The following is a 15,779-nucleotide window of genomic DNA, read 5'->3' as shown; positions in this document are numbered from 1 at the left end:
TGAGTTTAGCAAGCATGCTCTGTCACTCAGTCATGTCCACCTCTTTGAGACCCCATGGACTGTTAGCCTGACAGGCTCTTCTGTCCATGAGATTTCCCAGTATTTCCCAAGAATACTGGAATGGGTTACCATTTCCTCCTCCAGAGGATCTTCCCCACCCAGGGATCAAACCCATGTCTCCTGCATCTCCTACATTGGTAAGCAGATTCTTTACCACTGAGCCATCTGGGAAGAAGTGGTTAAATATTTATTTTAATTCTATCCTCTTATCAACTACTCTGCTGGTTCCCAGATAGAAGTTTCTAGTGCAGAAGGAGACACAGATTGAGAAGGGAAGATAAAGACTAAAGTCCTAATCTAAAGACTAAAGGCCCTAATCTGTAGGGCCAAAAAGTATCTGTGGTTAAAAGTGTACTGATCTAGGTAAGTAACATTAAACATTGCAAACGCCCTGTGGTGGCTTCACGGTGTGACTGTGGCTGGAGGAGGGGCTGAGCCCGCGGAGGGTTTGTGTAGAGGCTGCAGGTGCCTGGGGAGCACTGTGCTGCACAGCACAGAAGTAAGTGCCCGAGTCTGTGGTCTGCGAAGAGGAAATGTGCAGGGAGCTGCGGCGTTCTGTAGGGACTGTCGTGGCATTTAATCTTCCTTCCTGCTTTGTTCCTGAAGGAATGTAAATAAGGTGGATGAAGCGGCCCCCGGAGTTCTGAAGATACCACCACACATCGCCTGTGAAGGTGGAGAAATTACACCACAGAGTAGAGCTGGCTCCTTCCTGGAGACTCAGGGCTGGGGGACTCTGCGCCACATCCATCCCTCTCACACCTGATGAGGAGAGAAACAGTCACAGGTGAGGGTCACAGAGCTCCTGCAAAACCCGGAAAGTACACCCCCAGCCCCATAAATGATAAGGATAGAAAGTCTGCAAGACTTGTCAGCTCCTCTCCCTCCTTCAACAAAAGAGAAGCTGCTCATTCCTTCAGATTCCCCTGTGGGGCAGCCCCAACTCACAGCAAACCTGGGCAAACAAAAGCCCCAGCACAGTGTCCACTAGCCTTTTCATGACTCTTTGCCTTGTTGCTGGAAAATATTCACAAGATACATAGCAAACCCTGGTTGGTGAGTGTCATGACTTGTCCGGATGGTTCAGCTCCTGCAACCAATCAGCTCAGCCAAGAAACCCTGCTCAGCTGACACTCTGTGACAGGAAGCCCCACCCTTTGGTCTCAACTGAGCTAAAAACAGGTTAAAGAGGGGTGAGTGGAGGAAAAAGGTGACATTCAATGTTTTATACATAATTTTGAACTTGTGAAATGAACTTTGAAATGAGCTTGTGAAATGAATTCAAAATGAACTTTTGAACTTCATATTTTCTCCTGATATAGATTAATAAATAAATCTTAGGCAATAAAAGTGGAAAAAAGTCAGAAAAAGCTGGTATCTATACTTGATACATTTTCCATCTAACCTTTTGTTTATGACTCCCTGTTTGATCCAGGGGACTTTCCTGAGAGCCATGGATAAAGATAACGACATAGATAAAGATAATAACAATCAACACAAATATAGGTATTTTGCATTGTGGTCATAAATGTCTAGTGCTTGAATCAAGGAATAAGGCACAGCTATTATTGAAAGGGATACTCATCAAAAAGCATGCTTCTTTTTTTGTTTGTTTGTTTTTTATTTTTTAAATTTTAAAATCTTCAATTCTTACATGCGTTCCCAAACATGAACCCCCCTCCCACCTCCCTCCCCATAACATCTCTCTGGGTCATCCCCATGTACCAGCCCCAAGCATGCTGTATCCTGCGTCAGACATAGACTGGCGATTCAATTCTTACATGATAGTATACAAGTTACAATGCCATTCTCCCAAATCATCCCACCCTCTCCCTCTCCCTCTGAGTCCAAAAGTCCGTTATACACAGTTGTGTCTTTTTTCCTGTCTTGCATACAGGGTCGTCATTGCCATCTTCCTAAATTCCATATATATGTGTTAGTATACTGTATTGGTGTTTTTCTTTCTGGCTTACTTCACTCTGTATAATTGGCTCCAGTTTCATCCATCTCATCAGAACTGATTCAAATGAATTCTTTTTTACGGCTGAGTAATACTTCATTGTGTATATGTACCACAGCTTTCTTATCCATTCATCTGCTGATGGACATCTAGGTTGTTTCCATGTCCTGGTTATTATAAACAGTGCTGCGATGAACATTGGGGTACATGTGTCTCTTTCAATTCTGGTTTCCTCGGTGTGTATGCCCAGCAGTGGGATTGCTGAGTCATAAGGTAGTTCTATTTGCAATTTTTAAGGAATCTCCACACTGTTCTCCATAGTGGCTGTACTAGTTTGCATTCCCACCAACAGTGTAGGAGGGTTCCCTTTTCTCCACACCCTCTCCAGCATTTACTGCTTGCAGATTTTTGGATCACAGACATTCTGACTGGTGTAAAGTGGTACCTTAAGTGGTTTTGATTTGCATTTCTCTAATAATGAGTGATGTTGAGCATCTTTTCATGTGTTTGTTAGCCATCCATATGTCTTCTTTGGAGAAATGTTTATTTAGTTCTTTGGCCCATTTTTTGACTGGGTCGTTTATTTTTCCGGAATTGAGCTGCATGAGTTGCTTGTATATTTTTAAGATTAGTTGTTTGTCAGTTGCTTCATTTGCTATTATTTTCTCCCATTCAGAAAGCTGTCTTTTCACCTTGCTTATATTTTCCTTTGTTGTGCAGAAGCTTTTAATTTTAATTAGATCCCATTTGTTTATTTTTGCTTTTATTTCCAGAATTCTGGGAGGTGGATCATAGAGGATCCTGCTATGATTTATGTCTGAGAGTGTTTTGCCTATGTTCATGGATCGGAAGAATCAATATAGTGAAAATGAGTATACTACCCAAAGCAATTTACAAATTCAACGCAATCCCTATCAAGCTACCAGCCATATTTTTCACAGAACTAGAACAAATAATTTCAAGATTTGTATGGAAATACAAAAAACCTCGAATTGCCAAAGCAATCTTGAGAAAGAAGAATGGAACTGGAGGAATCAACTTGCCTGACTTCAGGCTCTACTACAAAGCCACAGTCATCAAAACAGTATGGTACTGGCACAAAGACAGACATATAGATCAATGGAACAAAATAGAAAGCCCAGAGATAAATCCACACACATATGGATACCTTATCTTTGACAAAGGAGGCAAAAATATACAATGGAGTAAAGACAATCTCTTTAACAAATGGTGCTGGGAAAACTGGTCAACCACTTGTAAAAGAATGAAACTAGATCACTTTCTAACACCACACACAAAAATAAACTCAAAATGGATTAAAGATCTAAATGTAAGACCAAAAAAAGCATGCTTCTTATATGCCGATAATGATTTAGCTTTTCTTCACACAAAATTGTTGTCCTCTATTATTACTAATCCCCATTTGAAAGAGTTTTTCAGGGGATGGAGCAGTAAGGAATATACTTGCCAATGCAGGGGATGAAAGAGATGGGGGTTTGATCCCTGGGTCAAGAAGATCCCCTGGAGAAGGAAATGGCAACCAGCTCCAGTATTCTTGCTTGGAAAATCCCATGGCCAGGGGAGCCTGGTGGGCTACAGTCCAGAGGATGGCAAAGAGTAAGACCTGACTGAGCACTGGAAACCTCAGGATGAGTTTCAGAGGCAGGAGGTAGATGGGCCCCTGGGCTACACAGCTGGTGCGTGTCAAGCAGAGTAAAACTCAAGCTTTGTTTTTCCTACACATTCCAAGCACTGAGGCAAGAACCAATTCTACCTGTTGGAACTGTTCCTTTGACTTGCTTTTCGTTGCTTTTGTTATTATAATCGTACATAACAGGCTGCCTCAGAGAATCAGCCCCTCTGCCTGACTGCTCAAGTGCTTTTTGTTCATGACCTGTCCACCTGTGGATTGTAGGAAAGAAGAAATTGATACATCCCCTGCCTGAGGCTTGCCATTCCAGGAGATGTTTACAAGATTAATTTTGCCTTTTTAACGTGTTTCCTCACCTTCCCCTCCCCTGTTCTGTGAAAGAACCTGGCGTCCAGACCCGGACAGGATGACTACTTGGGACATTAGTCTGCCATCTTCTTGGTCAGCTAGCTTTCCGAATAAAGTCCTTGCCCCAACGCCTTGGCTCTCAGATTCATTAACCTGTCATGCTAATTAGCTTGTCAAAGGGAGCTCAGCCTCAGCACCTAAGACAATTAACAGCAGGAGCTGAGCTCTGCTAGAGTGAAAAAGTGACCACTTCTGAGGTCAAGATGTCAAGGAAAACTGCACAGGCACAGAAAGACTCCTTGGAGCTCAAAAAGGAGATGGCACCACCTCACAACAGATGATGCCAAGCAGCCCACACAGCTCTGTGCTGGAGTCCATCCTGGTGAAGACATGCACATTCATCACTCTGGAGTGCCCTAAAACAGGTCTCCTGTGGGTAAAGGAGAGAGATATCCAGCCAAAGATAAACACAGACCCAGAATAACTGCCCCGTAAAGATGATTTAACCACCTCTTCATGGCTCTCCTCACCTTCCTCCTCGTTAAGGAGGATGCCCTGTGTCTCCTGCATCAGCAGGCGGATTCTTCACCACTGCACCACCCGGGAAGCCTATTATTGGGGACTGATGAATAAAGAAGCCTTCTTTTGTTTCACACTATGTTGTCTTTGGAAAGGTCACCCATATACATCCTTAAGTGCCAGCAGTGATTAGCTGCACCAGTCCCAAATGCTTTAGTCAAAGTGTTGAAGTCCTTTAAGGAAAGAAAACGCTTAGGATACTAGCAAAATAGTCTAGAGATAATGCAGTTAGAAATAAGCCATCCTGGGTTTTTTTGTTTGCTTGAGAGATGAGATTAATATTGTAAAGCAAATTCTCTGACTTATGTTATATCAAGTCACATGGCCAACCTCAAGCTATTATATCTCAGCCCATCACTATTCCAAATGACACGGGAGTAAGTAACTTTCTCCAGCTTGTTGAAAATTCTACGGCCTCATTTTCTCTAGAGTTCTGATTCTAGAGGACAAAAATGCCAAACTTCAGAAAACAGGAGTCTTTCCTTTGTAAAATGATAAAGAAAAAAGACTAGAAAAGACAAGAAAAAATGAAGAAAAGAAAAATCTAAGATGCCCATGGGAACCAAACACTTCCAGGATTCTGCATTGCCTGTCCTGTTTGCCTTCACAGAGCATGCCAACTTCTTAAACATAACAAAGGCTGAGCTACGGTGTCCCGGGAGGTTTGTGTTCAGCTCCTCCTGCAGTCCCAGGCACTGTGTCACTCAGCACACAGAAGTACTTGGCCGAGTCTTTCCAATGAGCTGGTATTTTCCTCAGGTGGAAGGACTTCTCACTCCTCCTAAATTCAGCCTCAAAACCTTTGATGCCTGAAACAAGATTGTCTCCAGACTCGTACTTCAGGAGAAGCTGGAATCCTTGGTTGGGGTACTGCACGTACCAGAAGAGGTATGGTGAAAAAAAAGATGAGTAGTTGCACTTCAGCTCCAGACGGGCTCCTTCAGAGACAGTGATGTGGTCATCAGGCTGGGTCACTGACTGGGCTCCAGCTCCTGCTGAAACATCAATGCTGAATCAGTGAACTCAGCTAAAACAAAAAGTCTCTCTTCAACACGGAGCAATATTCCACGTGTGGACAAAGGAGAAAAATGGAGCAGTACTCACTCAGAAACAGGAGCATCTCAAGCATCAGGGTGAACACCAGGGTCATAGTGGGGCAGTGAAGCGGCAGTGAGCTCCTTTCTAACAGGTTCCCCACAAATGAGTCTGAAGACTGGCTGACTTGAATCCAGTTTCTCTGAAGTTAAGAAGACAAAGGATTTATATTTCTTCTGATGGAGGTTGTAGGGAGGTTGTTAGGAAGAGAAGCTGTCTTAACCAAATGCCTACCTCTGGTGTCTGAGATGCTTTAAGTCTCATGTGTGAAAAATGGTCAGAATATCTCTTTAAACCATTGGGGTTTTCTGAGGTTCTTCTGGTCTTTTACAGAAAAGCAATTTCCAATTTAAGCAGCAGTGCCCTCCAGAGGCCAAATAGAGAACTACGGAGAAGTTCACTGTTTTCATTAACATGCCCCACCTTTTACTGCCTTTCTGTGGTTGAATTTCAAAGCATTATGATTATGTACAGAAGAGGATTTATATGTTGTCAGCCTTGAACTGTATTAAATTTGGCTTTAAAAAAAACACAGAATTGTGATTTTAAAATTCCCTGTGTTACTGAATAGCACTGGTAACTATATTCAATATCCAGGGGTAAACCATAATGGAAAAGAAAATAAAAAAGAAAGTCTATATATGTATAACTCAGTCACTTTACTCTACAGAAGAAATTAGCATAACATTGTCAATCAGCTATCCTTCAACTTTTAAGTGTTGAATACAAAATAATTTTTAGAATGAAACATAAAATCACAATGTTACGATTTTTTTAGTTTCCAGATTTAACTGTGCACCAGAAGGAAATAATCCAATATATTTCAACTGCAGAAAGAGAAGGGCCGTTAATCCAGAAGCCTTCACTAGTAAAGACAAAATTGAGACATTCTCAGATGAAGGAAAACTAAGAACGTGGTCACCAGAAGACCTATCCTTATAATGTCTAAAGGAAGCTCTATAAATAGAAATAAAATTATAAAGGAAGGAGTCTTGAAACAACAAGAAGGAATAAAGAATACAATAAGCAAAAGTATGGATAAATACAGTAGACTTCAGTTATATTTGGTGAAAATATAGCATACTATATATGTTATATAATAATATAATATAATTATATATCTGGAAATAATTATAACATTGTCTAATGAGGCTCTGAACACACAGGGAGGGAATACTAAAGAAAATTACTTTATGAATGGGGAGAATAAGTAGGTGTAGAGAGAGGCAATATTTATACACTTAATTCAAATAGATAAGATAATATTACCAATAGACTATGTTATGTATAATGCAATAACTGGAGCAACCATATAAAAACATCTATACAATAAGACACATCTAAACACTGTAGGAGCTTCCCTTGTGACTCAGACCGTAAAAGAATCTTCCTACAATGCAGGAGACCGGGTTCAGTCCCTGGGTTGACAAGATGCCCTGGAGAAGGGAACGGCTACCCACTCCAATATTCTTGCTTGGAGAATTCCATGGTAGGTTACATCCATGAGGTCGCAAAGAGTCAGACACAACTGAGCAACTAACACAGACACACACACACACATACAGAGCACTGCAGATAAATTGAAGTATAATCCTAGAAAATGTGACTAACTCACAAGAGGTTAGAGGGAAGAACTTAGGGAACAAGAAAAAAGCACAAACAAAATATCAAATAAAATGGAAGGCTAAGCCCTAAAATATCAAGACATTAAAAGCAAGTGACCTACACACAAAAACTAACACACAGAAGTTGATCTGAACACACCAGTGACAAAAGAGTTCAGACAAAAAGTGGATTAAGAAACATGACCCAACTATAACTGTCTGAAAGAAATCCATTTCAAATAAGACATAGTCATCTTGAAAGTAAAAGGATGGAAAAAGATGTATTATGCAAACATTAATCAAAGTATAATGGCTATATTAATATCAGATAAAGTGGACAGACTCCTGAACAAAGAAAACTACCAGACAGAGAAACACTATCTGCTGGTGAAGAAGGTGATTTACCAAGAAGACATAGCAATCCTAAATGTATGTGTACCAACTAACAGAGCTGAAAAATAGATGGAACAAAAATCATAACTAAAAAGAAGAGACAAATCTAGAAATATAGTTAAATACTTCAATATTCCTCTCTCAACAACTGGTAGAATAACTTGCCAGAAAATCAGCAGATGTATAGAAGAACTCAATATCACCATTAACCAGCAGGATTTAATAGTCAGCTATACAACACTCCACCCAACCAGAGCAGAGTATGCTTCTTTGCAAGTGTCCATGGAATATACACCAGGTGAGTCCAAATCTTGGGACCTAAAAAAACTCAACAAATCTAACGTAAAAAGCTGAAATAAAAAGAGTATGTTCTCCAACCACAATGAAATAATAGTATAAATAAATAACAGAAAGATACAGGAAAATTCCCAAACATTGGCAACCAAACAACACACTTCTTAATAATCTATGGGTCATAGAGAAGGTCATAGAGAATGTCTCAAGGGAAATCATTGAATTTCTCATGAATTGAGTAAAAACGAAAATACAACATACCAAAACTGGGGGGACACAGCCAAAGAAGTATTGAAAGTGAAATTTTAGCACTACATGCAAATATTAAAAAAGAATAAAATCTCAGATAGATTATCTAAGCTTCTACCTGAAGAACCTAGACAAGGAGATAAATTAATCCAAAACAAGCATAAGAAAATAATAAAGGTAAAAGAAATCAATCAAATTTAAAAGAGATAAACAATAGAGAAAATCAATGAAACAAAGAGTTAGTTCTCTAAGAGAATCAGTAAAACTGACAAACTTCTAGCAAAACAGACGAGTGGAGGGGAGTGGGAAGAACAGGGACAATGTCAGCAGGCTAATTAGCACTATGGCATCTTATGTGACTGGTTAAGGGTGAACATTTGCCTTTCTCCAGTTGGTCCTGGGCTTCCCTCATAGCTCAGCTGGTAAAGAATCCCCCTGCAATGTGGGAGACCTGGGCTTGATCCCTGGGTTGGAAAGATCCCCTGGAGAATTGAAAGGCTACCCACTCCAGTATTCTGGCCTGGAGAATTCCATGGACTGTATAGTCCACGGGGCCACAAAGAGTTGGACACGACTGAGAGACTTTCACTAACTAACAGTTGGTCCTGAGTTGAATGAACTTCCGAAGTATTATGCTAAGTAAAATAACCAATGCAAGAATACCATGTGTTGTATTATTCCACTTGCATGGAATACATAAAATAAGTAAATCCATGGTCAGAAAGCAGTTGGTGGCTTCCAGGGACATGTGTGTGGGGAGCATGGGGAGTGACTGTTTCATGGGTGTGTGGTTTCTTCTTGGTGTGATGACAAGGTTTCAAATCTAGGTAGAGGGAGTGACTGTGCTATGTTGTGAATATACCAGATGCACACTTAGTTGTTCATTTAAAAGAGTGAACTATGTGAAATGTTACTTATTCTCAACAAAACGACTATTTTTTAACTTTTTATTTTATATCAGAGAATAGCTGATTAACAATGCTGTGTTATTTTCAGGTGTACATCAAAGCGATTCCGCTATGCATATACATTTATCTATTCTTTTTCAAATTCTTTTCCCATTTAGATTGTAAAACTATTATTTAAATTGAAGCTGATGAAAATCTAATGATCAAAGAATTCACAATATAATTTTAGATCATTTTATCAGATTTTAAAACTTATTTATTTTAATTGAAGGGTAATTTTATTGCAATATTGTGATGGTCTTTGCCATACATCAACATGAATCGGCCACAGGTATACCTGAGTCCCCACCATCCTGAACACCCCTCCCACCTCCCCTGCCACCCTATCCCTCCGGGTTGTCCCAGAGCCTGGGCTTTGGGGGCCCTGCTGCATGCATGGAGCTTGCACTGCTCATCTGTGTTACCTATGGGAATGCACATGTTTCAGGGCTCTTCTCTCAAGTCATCCTACCCTTGCTAATTGCCTCTATCTGGAAGGAAAGTCAATACAGGAACCCCTTAATGGAAAAAGTTTCCTCAGCGCCAAGACAGGACGTGGTTGGAGCCCCATCTGCAGTTTGAGTACTGGGAACAGGTTCCCTGGGTGCACTGTGCCTCACAGCATAGAGGTAGGTGGTCGAGTCACTGTGCTGAGAAGTTGCAATGTATAAAGCACTGTGTCTTGACGATTTATCCAATGAGACTGTAATTCTTCCACTTGCTTGCTCTTTCTGGTTCGCCTGAATTGACAACAGAGATATGAGCCCTTTCCCAGGATCCTGCCTGAACCACTCAAGGAAGTACAGAGCGCTGTGGGGTGTAACTGCAGTTGAGAACCAAGCTGTCTCCCTCTCTCACGCTCAGAGCTTCTGGACTCTGACTCACGTCCTGTTTACTGCTCGCCCCTGTTCAGAAAGAGAAAACAGAGACAGGCTGGTTAGCTGCTGATTATTCTTTGGAAACTAATTTTAAGTTTACTTTTTTGCTCTCCACAGGAACTCCCAGAAACCAGGCAGGTACAGCTCCCTGACTTTCTCTCTTCCCTGGAGAGGAATATCCGGGAGTTGCCCCTTCTTTGCCCGTTTCCAAATCCCTCTAACTCACAGTCTAGTTGTAACCAAAGGATGAGCAGGCTCAGGGATGTGTCCATTCCTCTGTCACGTAGACTCACTGAGAACTGAATTCTTGTGTCTAAAATGTTCGAGGACTCACAGGATAAAAGATCTGCTTTGCTGCCTCTTGGGTTCAAAACTTTCTACAGGAAACAGCATCAGCCCAGCCAATCAGAGAAAGTCACACAAGCAGGGAGGAGGACGGCGCCAGAAGCCCAGCTGCCCAAGAGTGGGAGGTTGCCATGGAAACACCATCATCTCAGGACCAAGCCCAGCCTTGCCAGAGAAATGCTTATCTCTTTCCCTCCTCCTGGGGAAAACAATTTTTAACACATCAGATTTGTAGCATGTGGCTAAGTATGTACTTAGAGAGGTTTCTCTGATGGCTCAAACAGTAAAGAATCTGCCTGCAATGCAGGAGACCCAAGTTTGATCCCTGGGTGGGAAAGATCCTCTGGAGATAGGAATGACAATCCACTCCAGTATTCCTGCCTGGAAAATTCCATGGACAGAGGAGCCTGCTGGGCTACAGTCCATGGGGTGGCAAAGACTCAGACACTACTGAGTAACCAATACACAGAGGAACCTAGAGAGAAATGTAAGCGTAAATGCTTAGGTTAGAAAAGAAGAAATCGTAAGTTTTACTGCACAGCTGCAGCTGAACCTCTTCAGATTTCTGTAACTGCTCCTTTTGCCACTTCAGTTCTTAAGAATTGTTTTCTTTAATTCACACTTTCTTGAAAATCCCTTTCTATCATTTCTCAGCCATCAGGTTGCAAAAAGAGTTAAGAATCATAATATTCACATTCAATGTGTGTGATAAATCAGGAAATGGGCACTTTCACATCCTATAACTGAAGTATAAGCTAAATAAGATTCATAGGTGCTATTTACATTCATTGGCCAGAAATTCCACTTGTCTGAGAATTTTTTAAGAAATGTTATAAATACATTATAAAATTGCATATTTTATGCAGCAAGGATATTTAAATATCCTTCAATACAAATATTCAATATATTATGATAGATCTGTACTATAATACTATACAGTTGTCAACGGAGAAGGCGATGGCACCCCACTCCAGTACTCTTGCCTGGAAAATCCCATAGATGGAGGAGCCTGGTAGGCTGCACTCCATGGGGTCACGAAGAGTCGGACACAACTGAGCGCTTCCCTTTCACTTTTACTTTTATGCATTGGAGAAGGAAATGGCAACCCGCTCCAGTGTTCTTGCCTGGAGAATCCCAGGGACGGGGGAGCCTGATGGGCTGCCATCTATGGGGTCACACAGAGTCGGACACGACTGAAGTGACTTAGCAGTAGCAGCATACAGTTGTCAAAAGAGTAAGTAGACTTATTTCTTTGGACTTACTCAAACTGTTATTTACATTTTAAATTAATTCTTGTTGAAGTATAACTGATTTACAATGTTATGTTACTTTCTGCTATACAGCAGAAATATTTTTGAACTGTTTAACTCCGGAGATTTTATTTTTTAATTCTCATTTTATGTTGCCTACAGCATTTATCTTAGAAATCCCTTCATCTTTAAACATGTTTAAGGCTCAATTGCACTCATCTCACACACTAGTAAAGTAATGCTCAAAATTCTCCAAGCCAGGCTTCAGCAATACATGAACTGTGAACTTCCAGATGTTCAAGCTGGTTTTAGAAAAGGCAGAGGAACCAGAGATCAAATTGCCAACATTTGCTGGATTATCAAAAAAGCAAGAGAGTTCCAGAAAAACATCTATTTCTGCTTTATTGACTATGCCAAAGCCTTTGACTGTGTAGATCACAATAAACTGGAAAAATCTTCAAGAGATGGGAATACCAGACCACCTGACCTGCCTCTTGAGAAACCTATATGCAGGTCAGGAGGAAACAGTTAGAAATGGACATGCAAAAACAGACTGGTTCCAAATAGGAAAAGGAGTATGTCAAGGCTGTATATTGTCACCCTGCTTATTTAACTTATGTGCAGAGTACATCATGAGAAACGCTGGACTGGAAGAAGCACAAGCTGGAATCAAGATTGCCAGGAGAAATATCAATAACCTCAGATATGCAGATGACACCACCATTATGGCAGAAAATGAAGAGGAACTAAAAAGCCTCTTGATGAAAGTCAAAGAGGAAAGAGAAAAAGTTGGCTTAAAGCTCAACATTCAGAAACCTAAGATCACGGCATCTGGTCCCATCACTTCATGGGAAATAGATGGGGAAACAGTAGAAACAGTGTCAGACTTTATTTTTGGGGGCTCCAAAATCACTGCAGATGGTGACTGCAGCCATGAAATTAAAAGACGTTTACTCCTTGGAAGGAAAGTTATGACCAACCTAGATAGCATATTCAAAAGCAGAGACATTACTTTGCCAACAAAGGTCCATCTGGTGAAGGCTATGGGTTTTCCAGTGGTCATGTATGGATGTGAGATTTGGACTGTGAAGAAGGCTGAGCGCCGAAGAATTGATGCTTTTGAACTGTGGTGCTGCAAGGAGATCCAACCAGTCCATCTAAAGGAGATCGGTCCTGGGTGTTCTTTGGAAGGACTGATGCTAAAGCTGAAACTCCAATACTTTGGCCAACTCATGCAAAGAGTTGACTCATTGGAAAAGACTCTGATGCTGGGAGGGATTGGGGGCAGGAGGAGAAGGGGATGACACAGGATAAGATGGCTGGAAGGCATCACCGACTTGATGGACATGAGTTTTGGTGAACTCCAGGAGTTGGTGATGGACAGGGAGGCCTAGTGTGCTGCAATTCATGTGGTCGCAAAGAGTCGGACACGACTGAGCGACTGAACTGAACTGAACTGAACTGAACTGAAGGCTGTTTCCTTACCTGAGGATAGATTAATATTAGTTTGTGTGTTTTAGGTTATAAAAAGAGTATCTAAAGTGCTGAGTAATGGACTTGGCATATGGTAGTGGTTCAATAAATGGTAATAAACACTCTGATGTTGAAGATGAAAATGACAAAAAGACAGCAGGTAGAAATAAGAATCTCATGATGATTCTCTGATCTATTCCACTGAAGACATTGGGCAGACTATAAAGTTATAAAAACAAAAGATTAAAACTGAACAAAACCAGATGGTATGGATAAGAATACCTTGTCTCTCTCCTTGAATCAGGAAGCTTCCACTTCTTCTTCCCTCTTTGTAAACCTCCCCTCTTCTTCTACCCACAAAGGAGGAGTGAGGAGGGCTGATTCTGTCATTCAGAGCCCATTTATGAGGAGGAGATTGAAAAAAAAGTGAAAATGCTGGTCGCTCATTCATGTCAACTCTGCGACCCCATGGCTGGCATCCTGCCAGGTTCCTCTGTCCATGGAATTCTCCAAGCAAGCATACTAGAGTGAGTAGCCAATCCCTTCTCCAGGGGATCCTCTTGACCCAAGGATTGAACCCGTGTCTGCTGCACTGCAAGCGGATTCTTTACCATCTGAGCCACCAGAGAAGCCCAGGAGATCAGTTCTCAGTCTAACTTAAAACATAGGACTGCAGAGTCCACTTATTCTGCTTACAGCTCCTGCATTTTGAAGTCTTTGCCTACCTGTGATAATGCATTTCTATAGAGGGCTAATTTAGTGCCCTAGGAATGGCTGCCTCTTCTTTCTCTTTCAGCCCAAATGCCTGAAAAGTAAATCAACTCTTGGCCAATTTGAGGTGTGTCCTATCTTTCCACCTCATCCTTACAGGAATTCTGAGCTTGCTATTCTGGATTCAGAAGGAAGTAGGAAACTCTGCTTAGGCATGAACCTCAAACCCACCTTTCCTAGAGGTAATCAGAGGACCAGTGATATTAGGTCCTGGAGGAAATTAGGTCCAGGGGTCAGCTAAAAATCCTTCTTCACTTTCTGTTTGTATTAAGCTAATATATACAGCATCTTCAGGAATGTTCCCAGTGGTGAGCAGGGCTGGATTTGGCCATTCTTAGGTCCCTGACAATATCACCATAGGATATTAAATCCCTATTTCAAATGGAAATATTTTAGTTGAATAATTATGAATATATGATATAACAAAACATGTAAGATGGGGCAAAAGCAGTACAGAAAGTCCCTGACTTATGGTTTTCCAACTTTACAATGGTGCAAAAATAATATGGATTCAGTAGAAACTGCACTTCTAATTTTGAAGTTTGATCTTTTCATGGGCTAGTATGATATTGTCTTTTAATGCTGAACATCAGCAGCGACTTGCAGCTCCCAGTCAGTGACTCGATTGCAAAGGTAAACAACCAACACACAACCATCCTGAACCTAGACAGCCACTCAGTTTTTCATCTTCAGTACAGCGCCAAAAAAATTATACAGGGTAGTCAGCATCAAATTATAAGGTAGGTTTTCTATTAGATAATTTTGCCCAACTGTTGGCTAATGTAAGTGTTCTGAACATGTATAAGGTAGGCTAGGCTGAGTGATGATGTTCAGAGTTCAGGTGTGTTAAATGAACATTTGACTAAAGATATTATCAGCTTATGATCAGTTTTGGGGCAGATAACATGATTGTAAGTCAAGGAATATTTGTAATTAGAGACAAATTTATGAATTTAAATTATATTTGTCAGGAAAGAAGAAATGTTGAGAATTAATAGGCAAAGTTGCACCTCAAAGAACTAGAAAAATATCAAGTTAAAATAAAAGAAAGTAAAGGTAGCAAATAAGAAAACATGAGCGGAAAAAAACAATTTATCAACCATCATAAGAGGAAAATAAATAAATATATATATAAAGAACCCTTTATCTGTTAAACTAACTGAATCCAAATCAATGTTTCATTATGTAAAAAGGACAAAACAACATTCTTAAGAGCACTTAACTCTAGAAACGAAAGTTGGTTTCACATTTAAAAATCAATTTAAATAAATAAAGAATATTTATCAAAAACACTATAATTAATAATCACAGTGAAATATTTAATGCTTTACCTCTGAGTTTGGGAATAAGAAGAATTCTATTCAACATTTTATAGGTGATCTTAGCCAGTTAAGTAGGACTTGCTATATCATTTGTGGGGTGCAGTTAAAATGAAAATGCAGAACACCAAGTGGGCTGGGGAGTAGTCTGGTAGGACCACTGCCCAGACCCCAGACCTACTGAAGAGCTTTCAGTCAGTGAACACACAGAGGTGCTGGGCGAGTGGTCCCTGGAGAGGACGCGGAAGCTCTTCAGCTCCCCTCACAAACCTGACCCTACACGCCTCTGCCATCCGGATATTTACCTGTATCCTTTATCATAGCCTTTTATAATAAACAGGTAAAAATAAGTGAAATATTTCTCCTAATTCTGTGAGTCACTCTAGCGAATTAATTGAGCCCAAGGTTTGGTTTGGTTTTGTCTTGTTTGGGGAATCTTCTACAGTCTTTTGCTCAGAAGCACAGTTGATCACTTGGGCTTGTGACTGTCATGCTTTTTTCAAGTAAAAAGTGTCAGGACTGACTAGAATGATAGGATACTCAGGTGGGATTGCCGAGAATTG

At 40.7% G+C, this 15,779-nt stretch overlaps 2 gene segments (V, D, J or C); both read right to left on the bottom strand.

Moving 5' to 3' along the window:
- LOC108636890 lies at nucleotides 434-1,066 on the bottom strand. The segment is given in 2 exon segments: nucleotides 434-822; nucleotides 1,009-1,066. Coding segments are annotated over 2 exon segments (441 nt in total).
- On the bottom strand, nucleotides 5,244-5,748 carry LOC102183508. The segment is given in 2 exon segments: nucleotides 5,244-5,593; nucleotides 5,703-5,748. Coding segments are annotated over 2 exon segments (396 nt in total).

The sequence above is a fragment of the Capra hircus genome, chromosome 10 (genome assembly GCF_001704415.2).
Source record: "Capra hircus breed San Clemente chromosome 10, ASM170441v1, whole genome shotgun sequence".
Taxonomy (NCBI): Eukaryota; Metazoa; Chordata; class Mammalia; order Artiodactyla; family Bovidae; genus Capra; species Capra hircus.
This window is presented reverse-complemented; position numbering and strand designations above follow the sequence as displayed.